At 37.6% G+C, this 16148-nt stretch overlaps 1 protein-coding gene across 1 annotated transcript in view; it reads right to left on the bottom strand.

The window, feature by feature from the left end:
• SLK (STE20 like kinase) overlaps positions 1-15835 on the bottom strand; it is a 57311-nt gene extending 41476 nt beyond the window's left edge. Inside the window, exon 1 of the mRNA XM_052661008.1 lies at positions 15686-15835. Coding sequence (XP_052516968.1) covers positions 15686-15835 — 150 coding nt within the window. The remainder of the gene's footprint in view (positions 1-15685) is intronic.
• Between the last annotated feature and the right edge of the window lie 313 nt (positions 15836-16148).

The raw sequence follows: 16148 nt of genomic DNA, 5'->3' as shown, positions 1-16148 counted from the left end.
TAATCAGCCTAAATGTCCATTAACAAAAACCTACTTAAATCATTCAGTATGCTTCTATAATGGAGAATTATACAACCATTAAAATTAACTGACTAATCAATTAATATTTCTTAAGATAGAACAAAAACCACAATATATTTCTGAATGGAAGAAAAGCAACTTACTAAATAGGAAATGTATGCAATTTTACAAAAACTACACATCCACTTTTACATAGGGATAGCTATATAAGAAATACTTGGAAAGACATCATTGGGGGTGGCAGTTTCATGTGCCTTTGACTTTCTCTGTAGTTTTCACACTGTTCACATTTTTTAATGGACATGTATTATTTGTATAGAGGCAACAAGGTACTAAAACATCAGTCTATGGGATATTTCTTAGGGATCTATTACCTAATCTTGGAGATGATGATGGAGGAACAATTAAACTAGGTATAAGCTTCTATGTGGGAATTCTCCTTTGCTTCCTAGTATACTTTGCTTCATTTTACCTCCTTAGGCAAAAACAGAGGTAGAAATCAATGCTAATTACCAACAAAGTAACCCTAATGTTTAGGGTTCAGAGAATGGTGGTGTAGTCACCAAGTCATGTCAGTTTCTCTGTGACCCCAGGGACTGTGGCCCACCAGGCTCCTCTGTCCATGGATTTTCCAAGCAAGAATATGGATTGGAGAAGGAAATGGCAACCCACTCCAGTGTTCTTGCCTGGAGAATTCCAGGGACGGGGGAGCCTGGTGGGCTGCCGTCTATGGGGTCGCACAGAGTCGGATACGACTGAAGCGACTTAGCAGCAGCAGCAGCCATTTCCTTCTCCAGGAGATCTTCCCCACCCACGGATCGAAAGCTGGTCTCCCACATTGCCCGGGGATTCTTTACTGACTGAGCTACCAGGGAAGCCCATTATCTTATGTTCTGCAAAGAAAGAAAAACTGCTAATAAACTATGACAGAAGTTTGTCATTTAGAATTTTCACATTATTCCTTTTTAAGAGCTCTTTTGGATAGATCTAGAGAAAAACTGCTATTGTATATTATCTTTGTAAATACAGGAAAAATAAAACAGTTAACTCTTCTGAGTCAATTTTTCACTCAGAATTATCTAATGTCTGTGTTTTCACACAATATTATCCTCTGGTCACGAAAAGCTTTGGTGATACAGCATTTCTTTAAAAAGTATTCCTCTGCTACTGTGTAGAAAATTTTCTTTGAAGCCACTACCTCCTATTTTGAAATCATAATGCTGATATTCTCTTGATCTTGTAACAGCTGCTAAAAGAAGCTTTTAGATGACAACCAGGACTCACATTCTTTCTTCACAACATTCTTAAATGGCTTATTGATTGAAACATCAACGGGTTGCAACTGTATGATACTGAGATACAGCTGCATTCAGAATGCACAATGATATATATATCACAACTGCCACCTGGCGAACAATGTTAAGGCATCAAACAATGAATCGGGACTTATCCCAGTTTCAGAAATGTTAAAAAGCTGAAGGTCTATCTTAACTGGGTGAAACATGGCACTAAGTTTATCCAAGAAGGACACTTCAGTTGAAAAAATAATACACAGAACTCACCCTCCCCCAAGTCAGGAAATAAGTCAGTGAGAAATGTCCTTCTCTCACCATTTTCATGTAACACTTTGGGAAGAAAGAGAGCAGAGCAACTGTCCTTGAAAAGGACACTATAAAACGCAACCAATGCTAAGAGACCAAGGATATTGTGAGTAGAGGTGAAAAGTCATCCTTCTTTTGCATGCCTCTACTCATGGCAGGAGAGATTTTAAAGATGTATCTTTTACTTGTTAATAGAACGGCATGAAAGGAAAAATAATTAATACTGGATAATCTCTAAAGTTCTTTGCAGCAACAAATTTCATTATTCCATTGCCCTGGATATACTGATTCAGTCAGCGATAGTACCATTTGGTTTAATATAAATAATAAATAAAATTTACATTAGAAAATATAGTGCCTCTTACATACTCCTTGAAAATATTCATCACGATCTGGTTTGAGAGAACTCTGAAATTCAAAACTGAAATAAATTGATGTGTGCAAAACCATACTTTAAACAGACATAATGCAAATAAGGCATTAAAAAGAAACAATCGCATCTACTACCAAAAAGCATGAAAATTCTAGACAAAATTTTAACTAAACAAACGTTAATAAAAACAAGAATGAAATAACAAACACTCAGATGTTAATTTAAAGGAGCTATAATTTCAGTGGGTAAAGTTTTCAAAAATCAGTCATGGTCACTTAAAAATCACTATGTTTTTATCTTCATGAATCACAGGAGCCAAGGAAAGAGACGGCAATGACACAGACTCAGCAACTTGGAGGAAAAGATTCTGCAGAGCTGAAACTCAAATCCCTGAGGAAAGAGTGGTGCTCAGCTGCTGCTGAGTCTCTGAACTTGGAAGAGGGATCTTGTGAGACCAGGGTACCTTTTGAGGAAGAGAGGACTAGCCAATCAGAGCTGGTGTTTGTAAGGGTTATGATAAGACTAGCTCTGTGAGTGTTAGAAAAACTACAAACTGAATCTGGGACAGCTATTGCTGGGGTGAGAAGTTCTCCTAGGATGATGGTCAAAGTAACAGCAAAGGAGACAGGGAGCCACAGGAAGCAGAAAGATGCAGGCGCTCTCTCACCTCCTCCTGTAGTGTTCAACACTTCTGAAAACTAAAAGCGAGCACCTGGCAAGACAGAAACAGTGATCTGCAAAAATCTCAGAACGTCACAAAGCAGAACCACAGAAAGGGGTGTTTGGAGCTGAGGATGACAGATGGGAGAACTGTATATTAAATATCTGGTTAATAAATATTCAAATTTCCAAAGAGCAGTCTGGGAAAAAAACAGCACTAGAGAAAGAAGATGGTTTTAGACTGTTTAGATACTATTAACTGTTTCATATTACATGCTAATCCTGGTGATCGTCTCAGAACCCAGATAAGATTTTGGTAGGAATAAGAGTGAATATCAGCTAAGAACAAAATTACTCAACATAACTTAGCAAAGATACACAGTTAATTTCCACTATTTATTCTCATGTGTTCTACAGAGTCACTACAAACTCTGAATTAGTGAATACTGAACCACTGCTCCTAGAAGAAATACACACACACATTCCCCCAACACAGACTATAACGTTAGATCTCAAACAACTCATCCTGGTAGATTCTATTTGTTTCACAAAAGAGAAAATGAAGTTCAGAAATGTTCGGTGATTTGTTCGAAGCTGCTCCAACAATAGGTGCCAGAGTTTGGGTTCAAACCCCATCCAGCTGGTCCCCAACCAGGAGCCTCTTGCACTACAGTATGCAGCCCCCTGTCCTTCCATCCTCTGGGCCTCTCTGTATGAGGTGAGGCAAGACAGAGCACTACCAGGTTCGATCTCAGCACGAAACAAGTGCATCTAGGCACTCACATCTTACACAACTTTGCATGAGTACACAAACAACTGTGCAAGCACTGCAGGCACAGGTTTGGGGGCTGCAGATAGATCTTAGTAAGTAGATAAATCTGCAAACAATGAGGATCAGCTATACAATATACTCTTCCATTAACAGGCGGGAAATATTACAGATATCCTTTTTTAAAGGAATTCTCCACAGCAGAGGGCACGGGTTTGATCCCTAGTCAGGGAACTAAGATCCTGCATACCACGTGGTGTGGCCAAATTAATTAACTTAAATGCTTTTAAAAGAACATGTTTTCATGCCATTTCCTGAATTCCGCAAAAAATAAAAGAATATACTTTATATTCTCTTTATATTCCCAAACACTACTTTATTTATACTGCTCTCGTTGTTTACAGAAAACGTAGTTATTGGTCAGTCAAGATACCAACAACAAAGTGTCAATAATAAGTTAATGTTGGTTAAATCAGCAGTTTCTAAAATGTTTTACCAGTTCTCAGATAGCACAGTTTCCCCATTTATTTCATGGACTTGCTGACTGAGCAGCATGAATAAGCTGCAACATTTCTGATAACTGTGTGATAGATAAGCTTTCGGAATTTGCACAGGTTACACTGTTGAAAGGCTGAAAAAATGAGAACACAAAAAGAATTTTTTTTTAATATTTAGAAATAGAACAAAGACATACTACTTCTGGAAATTAATTCAAGAAAAATAAAGGCTTTTAAATGGTAGGGAAGATCATTACCACAAAAACATTCTCCATGTTAAATTATAAAAGTAAAGGGCCAAAACAAGCTGCTGTCAAGATAAGAAATTCAACACAAAAGATTTTTATAAGGAAAAAAGATAAGCCAGCACATTAAAGCCATTTTTATAATTCAAAGTTTCAGTTACCTTTTTTAAAACATAAATGTATATATGCTAGGAATTTGGACTTCATATGGTATTGAGTTCAAAATACAATGCAATATTTAATAAACACCAGGTAACTGCAGTAGCATAATACAGAAGTAGTTACCCATTCTGAAAAGAGACTTTCTTTTTCCTTTCATAGAAAGAGAAAAATGATGAATATATAAAGGGAGAAAAAAATGTGAAAAGAAGAATTGTTAAGTGAAATAAAGCAATGTGCAGAATAGGATTTTAAAATATGATCCTTTCCTTTTCTAATTTGAAAAATCCAAACCTACAAAGAAATTGAGTGAACAGACAGTGACCAACCATATACCCCTCATCCAGAGTTACCGACTGTTAACATTTTGTCATCCTTGCTTTCAAATCACTCTTTTGTAGACTGTCCCACTATTTGGATTTGTCTGTTTATTCATTATTAGATTCAGGTTAAACATCTTTGATAAAAAACACAACATTAGGTGATTATACAGTTCCCAATGAGTAGCACCAGAAAACACAGCTTATCTTACTGCTGTTGATTAACCCTAGGTTTGATCACTTAAGATGGTATCCATCAGCTCTCTCTACCATAAAGGTACGTTATATGGGGTGGTATTATGATACTTATGGGGTGAAACCCTGTTCCTCCACACTCTTTCACACAATGATTTTAATATCCATCAATAATTTTTGCCTGAATTACCATTGTATGGTTGCACGAGTTTTTCTGAATTATATCAATCTTTATGTATCAACTAGTTAGCAGTCCTCTAGCAGGTTACTATTTTGTTGTTGATATTTTTGTAGTTCAAACTAACCTGTATTCTTTGGCATGTCCCCATTAATTTTTGACCATATTCTTTGATTTTTGAGCATATGAGCATAAAGCTTATATCCTTGAGCTTTCTCGTACAATATATCCCAGGCTCCTCTGGGAAAAAACAAGGAGTGGAGAGGATTTTACTTTTCAATTTTATCACCTCTGTACTTCTCTAGTTTAGACCTGGAACAGACATTTCAATGAGTCCTGGTTAGTTTTAATGGGGAATGGTATTTAGAAACCAAGAGGTAGGAGTATTAATTATCATCATTTCTAGGCCTTTGTCGGTAGAAAATACGAATATGTATATATGTACTGCAGCCATGAAATTAAAAGACGCTTGCTCCTTGGAAGGAAAGTTATGACCAACCTAGACAGCATATGATAAAGCAGAGACATTATTCTGCCAACAAAGGTCCATCTAGTCAAGGCTATGGTTTTTCCAGTAGTCAGGTATGGATGTGAGAGTTGGACTATGAAGAAAGCTGACTGTGGAAGAATTGATGCTTTTGAACTGTGGTGTTGGAGAAGACTCTTGAGAGTCCCTTGGACTGCAAGGAAGTCCAACCAGTCCATCCTAAAGGATGTCCTGGGTCCTGGTGTTCATGGGTTTGGGTGGACTCCGGGAGTTGGTGATGGACAGGAAGGCCTGGGGAGCTGCGGTTCATGGGGTCGCAAAGAGTCGGACACGATTGAGCAACTGAACTGAACTGATTGTGTGTGTGTACTTTTGCACACAAGTGAATGTGTTATAAGTTCAAACTAAAACCTCTAGTTCAAAAATCATCACAGGGTTCTTCCTTACATTTCAAGCTTTTAACCCCTTTCTCTCAGTTATAACCCTAGTTCTTAAAACAAAACTATATTAACTAATTTGTTCTATCCTATAGTATATATAAAGTATTTTCAGAATTATAGCATCAATATCACTACTAGTAATAAATCTATTTAATCAAGTTCAAGCATTCTTTACTATTCTTTTTATCCTTTAAATATATCCCACTAGTCTTGACCCAGAGGGCCGGGATGGGGAGGGAGGTGGGAGGGGGGTTCAGGATGGGGAAAACATGTACACCCATAGCTGATTCATGTCAATGTATGACAAAACCACCACAATACTGTAAAGTAATTAGCCTCCAATTAAAATAAATTTTAAAATAAATAAATAAATATATCCCACTAGTCAGGGTATTCTACTCAAAAATTATTTCAAGCACTTTTCCAGTATGACTATGTTATCAATTTGATATGCAGTTAAGTTCACCTGTATATACATGTGTGTGTGTGTAAATATATTTTCAGTTTTACAAACAAGCATTCATACGTATGCTCAAACAGGCATAAAATTTTATCTGAAAAGACACACAGATATTGTTACAGTGACTGGCTTTGGGGAAAAGGACTGGTTGGAAACGTTTCATTTTTCAATTTTACCATTCTTGTACTGTTCAAGCTTCTAACCACATTAGTATCCCCTTGAATTTTTGTTAACAGGTTAACCAACAGATATAACCTAAAAGGTATTATATGTGTGTAGTCTTCTTTATACTCTGCAATATTTTCAGAATAGTATTTAAATTTTTATAAACAGATAAAACATATTTTAGGGGATTTTTTTTTCGGGTGGAACAGGGCCTTCCCTGGTGGTTCAGTGGTAAAGAATCCACCTGCCAATGCAGGAGACGCAAGTTCGAACCCTGGGTTGGGAAGACAACCTGAGGAGGGAATGGCCATCCACTCCAGTATTCTTGCCTGGAAAATGCAATGGACAGAGGAACCTGGTGGGCTACAGTCCACGGGGTTGCAAAAGAATCATACACAACTTAGTGACTAAACAACAAGGGTGAATAGAGCTTCATGTCAATCCACAGAAAAAAATTAAATTCCAGATGAATTAAAATTAAAATTCTTAATATACTATTAAAAGTCAAGAAGAAAATATAGATAAATACGTATCTAATTCCTAGGTAGGGAAAGTTTTTCTAAGCATGAAAGTGAAGAAGAAAAAAGGCAAAGAAACACACTGACAGATTTTGTAAAATAAAGAACACTATGTCTTTATATCAAAAAAGCAACATAAACTAATTTAACTAAAACAAACACACCATTACGATAAAGTGCTCATTTTCACAGTCATAAAAAGTACTTTCAGATCAACAAGAAAACAAACAGCTCATCAGAATATGGATAATTCAATTATTTTTAAAATGGCGATATCTTTAGAAATCAAAGATACGGAAAATGAAATAAACAAGATACTTTTTGTCTATCGAAAAAGCAAGTACTTTTTAAAAGGATAAAAACTAACCTTGAAAAAGGTCAAGGAACAAAAAGGCACAGAAATAGACCGTTGTTAGGCTGTTTAAACAGGCATAACCCATGTACATGTATGTTAAGTATACAGAAAAATATCGAGGAACATATACATGAAACTGATGATGAGGAGTTCCCTGGTGGTGACTTTCACTGCCACCAGTCCCTGGTCAGGAAATAGATCCTGCAAGTTGTACAGCACGGCCAGAAGGAAAAAAAAAAGAAAGAAAGAAACCATGATAGTTGATACAGAAACCAAATAGTTACATTTACAGAGAGAAGAGAAGAAACAATAATTAGAGTGATGGCCAAAGAGACTAACTTTATCCCTAATAAGTTAATATTCCTTATTAATAGAAATTCTTTGCATAACTAAAAATTAATTTCAAGGTAAGTTTATATATTTCTAGAGTTAATTTCACAGTAAATATTAATCAATGATCATGTATTTTGCCCTAACAATTCTAAGAATTTATCCTAAAGAAATAAGGAATGTCAGAGAGGTATATCATGAGTATATGGACATTTGACATATGCTGGAGGCACTGAAAAGCAGTATGGAAAGGGTGATCTTTTCAGTAAATGTTGTTGAGACAACTAGGTATCTACATAGAAAAAATGAAACTGGACTCCCTATTTCATACTACAGACAAGAACCAACATCAGTTTAATTATAGACCTAATATAGAAGATAACACCATAAAACTTTAAGAATGTAACATAGAAGGACAACTTCATCACTTTGGGTAAGGAAATTTTTAAAGACAAAAAGCACCAACTATGTATAAAAAGCTAATACACTGAACTACACTAAAATCTGAAACATCTATATAAAGAAGGCCATCATAAGGAGAAACAAAAGACACACTATGAAGCAAGAGAAAAGAAGGTGCACCACATATACCTTGAGAGGATTAGTATCAGGAAAACACAGGCTCCCATAAACCAACGAGGAAAGGAACCCAAAAGACTTTAACATAAGCACTTCGGAGAAGAAGAAACCCAAACGGCCAATAAGTATATAAAAAGAAACTCAATCCCATCAGTAATCATAGAAACAAAACCCCAGTGGGAACAGGAATTGCCTGTAAATGGGCACAAGAGAGCTTCAGGTGGTCATAAGAGGATTCTAAAGCTAGACTGCAGTCATGGTTGCACAACTGTACTAATTTATTAAAACTCACCAAATTATAAACATAGAATGGGCAAATTCTGTGTTTTATATACATTGATAAAGTTTTTTTTTAAATCGGCAACAAATAGGAAAATTCACTGGAAAAAATACCGAAATACTCAACAGGCATGAAAAGGTACTCAATTTTTTCAGTCATCGGGAAAATGTAAATAAAACCACTTCTCACTCACCACAATGGCTAACATAAAATATTAATAACAGTATTAATAATAATAGCAAGTGTTGCTGAGGATATAGAATAATTCAGAAAACTGCCATCCCCTACTGATGGGGGTGTAAATTGGTACAACCACATTAGAAGACTGGCAGTATGTTCTGAATCTTAAAACACACGTAGCCGATAACCTAGAAAATCCATTCCCAGGTACATATACAATAGAAATGAACGTAAATGTACATCAACATGTATAACAATATTCACAAGTCTTATTCTTAATATACAAAAAGTGGAAATAATCCAAAGGTCCATCAAAAGTAGAATGGGTAAATTTTAATATTTCATATATTGCAATACTATAGAACAAATGAACAAAAAAGATGAGAGGACTACTACATACAACGAGAGACAAATTCTTACTCATAATGTTGAATAAAAGATTCCAGACACAAAACACACGTATGATTACATTTATATGAAACCCCAAAATACACCAAAATGCTGCAGTAGTCTAGGTAAGAGATAATGGCAATTATGACTAGTATTACAACAATAAAGAAAGAAAGGAGGAGACAGATTCAAGAAATATTTATAGGTAAAATTAACAGGCTTGGTGATAGATTGGGTCTGGTGGGTAAGAAGTAGAAGATGTTAAGAATGACTTCCAGGTCCCTGGTCTATGCAATTGGTAGATGGAGATGTCAATTACTGAATGAGGAACACAGGAGAAGCAAATTTGGCACTGACATCAGGAATTCAATTAATTCATGTTTTTTACTTGCTGCTTAAGGAATCTGCGAGACATTCACGGAGAAGGCAATGGCAACCCACTCCAGTACTCTTGCCTGGAAAATCTCATGGACGGAGGAGCCTGGTAGGCTACAGTCCATGGGGTCGCTAAGAGTCGGACACAACTGAGAGACTTCAATTTCACTTTTCACTTTCATGCACTGGAGAAGGAAATGGCAACCCACTCCAGTGTTCTTGCATAGAGAATCCCAGGGACGGGGGAGCCTGGTGGGCTACCGTCTATGGGGTCGCACAGAGTCGGACACGACTGACGCAACTCAGCAGCAGCAGCAGCAGTGAGACATTCAAGTGGAAAGCTCTAATAGATAGCTGGATGGGTGGATCCAGAGTTCAGAAAGGAGATCTCGGGATAGAGACCAAAATTGCATGTAGATGGTAACTGAAGCCACGGGAGAAGATGGGCTCTCAAAAGAAAAGATGAGGGCCCATATCCAGCCCTGTGGAACCCCAACACTGAAAGTCAGGAAGAGCAAGAAGAGCCAGCAAAAACATCTGAAGAGCAGACACAGAGGTACGAGAAAAATGAGGACTACGGTGACCTAAAAGCCAGCTTTTTAAAGGAAATGATGGTCAAAGGTCTCAAGTGCTCCAGAGAGAGGTCAAGTAAAAGAATTAAGTGTCCATTTAACTCTTTTACTTGAATCCTAAGACCACAACAAGAGCCATTTAATTAGGTGAGCAGGGAGATGTCAAATAAAAAGAACAAGAAAATGTCACAGAACTGAAAAACATGAGTCTCTGAACTGAAAAGACTAACCAAGAGCCCAGCAAAATGAAAGGAAGAAAAAAAATACCTATATCAAAGTACATTACCATGCACAGAGGATAAAATGTAAATTCTAATAGCTATCAAGAGAAAAAGATTACAAGAGACCAGAAAGCAAAATGGCAACGGACTTTCACGAGCAACACTTGACGCCAAAAGGCAATGAATGGAAAAGTCTAAAATCCTAAGAAAAATGTACTTTTGAACTAGAATTCTACAACCAAACTATAAATCAAGTGTGACATTACAATAGAGACATATCCAGACAGGCCTAGTCTTAAAAAAAAAAATAAACCTTCCATGTATCATTTCTCAGAAGACTACTGAAGGATGTACATAACCAAAACAAGGAGGAAATTCTAATGGCAAAAACAAAGCATTTAAGACACTCCCCAAGTAGTCTGAGCTCCTAAGATTCTAGAGGCGAAAATTATGATTCATTATTGACAGACATTTTTTTAAAAGATCTAGAAATAAAACAGATGCATAGATGGAAAGACCAAGTATTATGGAGATGTTATTTTTCACAAAGTTAATCTGCAAATTCAATAAAACTCCTTCAAAAAGGCACAACAGGTTTTCTGTGTAACTCGTGCGTGCGTGTGTGCAGGCTCTGTCACTTAGTCGTGTCTGACTCTTTGCGACCCCACGGACTATAGCTTATCAGGCTCCTCTGTCCACAGGATTTCCCAGGCAAGAATACTGGAGTGGGTTGCCATTTTCTTCTCCAGGGGATCTTCCCAACCCAGGGAGGGATCAAACTCACATCTCCTGTGTCTCCTGCATTGGCAGGAGGATTCTTTACCACTGAGCCACACGGGAAGCCCTTTGTGTAATTCAGTTAGGCTAATTCTAAAATGTACATGAAAGCCCTAACGGCCAAGAATACACTAGACATTGCTGAAGAAGAAGAAAAGGAAGTCTTTCTCTAGCAGAGATTTGTTTTGATGCTTTCCTAATTAAGACAGTGGAAAACTGATAAAGGAACAGACACACTGATCAATGAAGAGACTAGAAACCCCAGAAACAGACACAAGCTGCAGAGCAGTGAGGAAGAGTCCCCCCAGTGCTGAGCCATGGGACACCTGTGTGCCCACTGTGGAAGACGAGGAAATCAGACCCCTACCTCACACTATGTGCAAAAATCTTCACCAAGTGGGCTGTAGACATAAATGTTACAGGCAAAATCATAAAAGCTCTTAGAAGGAAGATAGCGATTTATCTCCATGATCTAAGGTTAGGAAAACTTTTCTCGCCTTTTTTTTTAAATCAAAAATCGAACTGGCTTTATTAGGTGATTCATGAATCAGGCAGCATCTCACCCAACAACTGCAAGGGTGCCCCAGGAAAGAATTTCTCAAATACAATACAGAAATCATTAACTGAAAAAGAAAAAAAAACAGACAAAATGAAGTATGGTAAAATCAAGAATTTCTTGTTCATAAAAAGACACCATAAAGAAAATGAAAAGATGGGCACAGAAGAATGTATTTGTAATAGCCATAAACAGCAAATGGTTAAAATCCAGAACACACAACAAATAAACAAGAAAAAGACATCCAAGAGGAACATGAACAAGACACTAAGCACAAAAGAAGAAATCCAAGTTACTAACAATCCTACGAAAAGAAACGCTTATTAGTAGTCAGAGAAAAGATGAATTAAAACCACATGAAAAATAAAACATCAGACTGTCAAAACTTAAAAATTCCAACAATATCAAATGGTGGAGAGAATGCAGAGTAAGGACAATTCTCATAGGATGCTGGTGGGAGTGTAAACTGGTATAGTCTAGTAAAATTAAAGATACACTACCCTATAACCTAGCAATTCTACTTCTAAGTTAAGTCTTAGTGAAATTCATGCATACATGCACCAGTATAAAAGCCCAAAACTGAAAACAACTGATATATCCAATAGGACAATGGTAAATAACTGGTGATATAATCATATATTGGAATTCTATGGAACAATTAAAATTAACTACAACTCTAGTGATAACAAAGACAAATCTCACAAACCTAAAGCTGATTCTGAAAGAGGTAAGACACAAAATACACTCAGTACACACAAAACTAAAGGTATGATGCTTAGTTATACACTGCTGGATAGTAAACTATGAGGAAAACAAAGAAATGAATAACTTACAGACAGGATAGTGGTTTCCTTTAGTGGGAGAGCAGAATCAATTCAGAAAGGAAGTGAAAAGGATTCTAGACTACTGGCAGAATTCGTTTACTCTTGATGTTGTTAATATTGAGTTCACTTTATTACTCTTTGCTAAATGTACATCTATGTGATGTACTTTTCAATATAATGATTATATGTTTCACTATTTTTTAAAAAGGCGCATGCCCATCAGGCTCATAAAATGAATCACTTTTCATCCAGCGCAAGTCAGTAACCCAGCTTCAATTCAACAGATGATTTTATGGCATTCCTTTTTTTCTGTTAAAAGCAACAGAAATCCAAACATAAAAAAAAAGTGAGGGATATTACATATCTTCATTTATATGTCAAATAATACTATTAAAAAAAGAGAAAATAAATTTAAAATGAGGAAGCTCTTTCAAGCAAGAAAGTAACTGTTACAGAGCTAAGTGGTGCAGGACTAAGTGGAAAGGATACAACTATAAAAAAAAGAATACAAACTATATGATGAAAAAATGTTTCAAACAAACTAAATATACAAGACAATTGCCTATTTAGAAATTAATCTTTATAAACAGTTATAAGCATATGATAGTTGGAATCAACTTCAGAAACAGCTTTCTATTGCACACTATACATACTATTGTATGGTTTGATTGCTTTTCCTCCTACACGGAAGGAAGTTTATAAATTAAAATTTTCTAGGGAATCTTGGACAGGAAAAGAGGTTAGGAAAAAGACATAACAGGTGAGATAAGTTTAAATTTTAACTTTTCTGTTTTAAAAAGTTCACAGCTTACTCCTTGGAAGCATAAAATAGTGAGACAAAAAGAGAAGATACAAAGCACTCCCATTCTTCAAATATCACACTAAAATACATACCAAGCCCACAAAAATTATCCTTGACACAGTCTTACAGTGTTAAACCACATGAAGTAAGGCTCTTATTTTTCAGAAAATTTTCAATAGGTATCTCACAATAGGAAGACATATTCACTTTGCAATGTCATGAAAGAATTAAATCACAGAGTATTAGCATGTCAACATAATCTGCCTGGGCCAGAAAATGGTTTTACTATTTTCCTAGGTCCCTTTTCCTGTCCCATCCCATATTTCGTTTTCAAGCTCTAAATATAACGACAGTAATTTTCTGCCATTTCCTGAGCCCTTTTTCGTGCCTTACATTTATTATTTCCTTTAATTCTCACATACTGAGGAGTAGGTTTTACTGATGAGAAAAACGAGACATGGAATAATTAAGTAACTTACCCAACGTCAGAGGTTGCTATTGAGGGAGCCAAGATACAGTCCAACTCCAGAGCCAGTATCTTAATGCTACACGGTTTCTATTCAATAAAACATTCATACCATGAAAACTGCCCATAATCACCTACTGCCTTCTAACTTCCAGATCCCAGATGCCTTGAGCATTTATTACGCCTTTCCTAGATAGCTGTATACTGACACAACATTAATGGGTAAAGGAATCTAAACATTTAGGGAAATCAATGATTTTCCAGCTAAGAAAAAGGAGGTCCAGAGACATTAAGTGTCCTAAGACCTCAAAGCTCGTCTGTGACAATCAGCAATAAAACACAATTCTTAACTCCCAGAAGCATCTTCCCATTGCACTAAAAGCCCTTCTACCACACATCTACACTGTAAGCGCTTGTTGAAATCCATACCCTCCACAATAGGTACTGAAGTTTACTCTGTCAACTTTCACAGCACACAAGAGCATCAACAGCACTCACAAGCAGGTAACACACATTCTTTCATTTCAACAAATATGAAGAGAAATGCACTATGTGCTAAGGCAATAGAAGTAACCCAAATGTATACCATAATTGGGCCCCTGGTCTTATCATAATAACATAAACACATTAACATGTGACAGGTGCCATAGGAGCAATGTGAACAATGTGTTTTGAAAGCACACAGAAAAGTAGATATTTCAGACTAAGCAGGCGGGGCTTTGAGATGTGTCAGAGCCAGTGCAAAGGCAGGGTGGGATGTGCTTAGAAAGAAGGAAAAACGCGATCACTTCTATCACCAGAGGTTTAAGCTAAAAAAAAAAAAAAAGCAGTAATCATAAACACAGGGTCAGAAGGGCTGAGTTCAAATCTAGGCTGTGACTGGTGTGAATGCGAACAATTTCTGTGTCTCAGCATCCTCATCTATGAAATGGAGATACTAGTGACCTGCATGTCTCCCAGGACTTTTGTGGGGGCCAAACTGCGAGTAAGCTAAACATAAGTTATTTATATTTCACATCTAGGCAACCCTGTGGGTCCTTCCCCTTAAAAACTGTCTCATAAAAACCTCACCCTTCGGATGAAAATATTCCAATGACATCATTCATATACTCCTTACAGGATAGTAAACATTTAACACAAATGCCCTCAGACTGAAACAGCAAACTTCCTTCTACTGAAACGAATATCTGGGTATAAAAAATATTTGTGTCTATATATCGGGGGGTATGTATTTTTTAATTTCTTAGGCCCTGGAATGGATTTCTAGTCAATGCTTATTATATTTAGAAACTAGTATCAGATGCAGGTTTCCTTCTGGAAATTTTCTATCAGAAATTACATTCCATTTTACTGTATGCTGTCAAGCAACCAACTCAAGAATAGTCTGCAAGTAGCAATCGCTTTGCTCTCATCCCAAGAGACTGGTTATGTATAAGCCATAGATACAACCAAATACATACCCTGGACCCCGAAAGGAAACTATTTTAGTATAAGCATATATATGAATGCAAACAGCTTAACAGAAAAATAGAAATCCACTTTAAAATATGAGTTTCTGATATGAAAACATTTCAGGGCCAAACCAGACCCCTCCTTTTAATGAAAGAACACCCTCATTTCCTTTAACGATGAACAGAGTAGATTGCATCTCTTGTCTCCCTTTGGCAACCATTCTTTAAACTACATCCAGGCCCTATTTGGTTCAACCTTAAACCCTACGTCTTAGCTACTCCTCGGATGGTAACCTAAATAAAGTTTCAACGTACGTTTACGAAGTCAAAAGAAGGTCCCAAAGACAGGAACGGGACGCGAGAGCAAGAAATCCTCGTGCCACTCCCGGCCGCTGGCTGTTTGATCTCTCAAGTGTAACTTCCCTTTTCTCCCTCTTACCTTGTACACTTTGCCAAAGGCTCCGTCGCCCAATTCTCCTATAATTTCCCAAAACTCCTCCGGGTTCAGGTCCCTCTTCACATGTTCGTACTGCTTCTTCTTCTTATCGCTCCCCAACTTGAAGATCTTACGGAAATTGAAGAAGGACATTTTTCCTCCCCAACAGAGTTCCTCACACTTAAGGATCAAAAACAATAAGAGGCAAAGTTTCTCCTCCCTCGTCTCCCGCGCGAGCCCGGCGGGCGGCGGCGGGCGCGGGCAGTTCGGGCTCCCGCCGCTCCGGCCAGGCGGTCCCGGGGGAAGGCGGGGCGCGACTCCCCCTCCGGCCCACGGGGTGCGGGCGCTGCGCGGGCGGCCCCTCCGCCGAGCCCGGCCCGCGAGCTGCACGGCTAAACGCCTGGCCCCCGGCCGGCCCTCGTGGGGCGGCACCTGCCCCGACGCTCGTCCCCACCCGGCCCGGCCC

This window comes from Budorcas taxicolor, chromosome 23 (assembly GCF_023091745.1).
Source record: "Budorcas taxicolor isolate Tak-1 chromosome 23, Takin1.1, whole genome shotgun sequence".
Lineage (NCBI taxonomy): Eukaryota > Metazoa > Chordata > Mammalia > Artiodactyla > Bovidae > Budorcas > Budorcas taxicolor.
The sequence above is the reverse complement of the archived record's forward strand: the minus strand, read 5'-3'. Positions and strand labels throughout refer to the sequence as shown.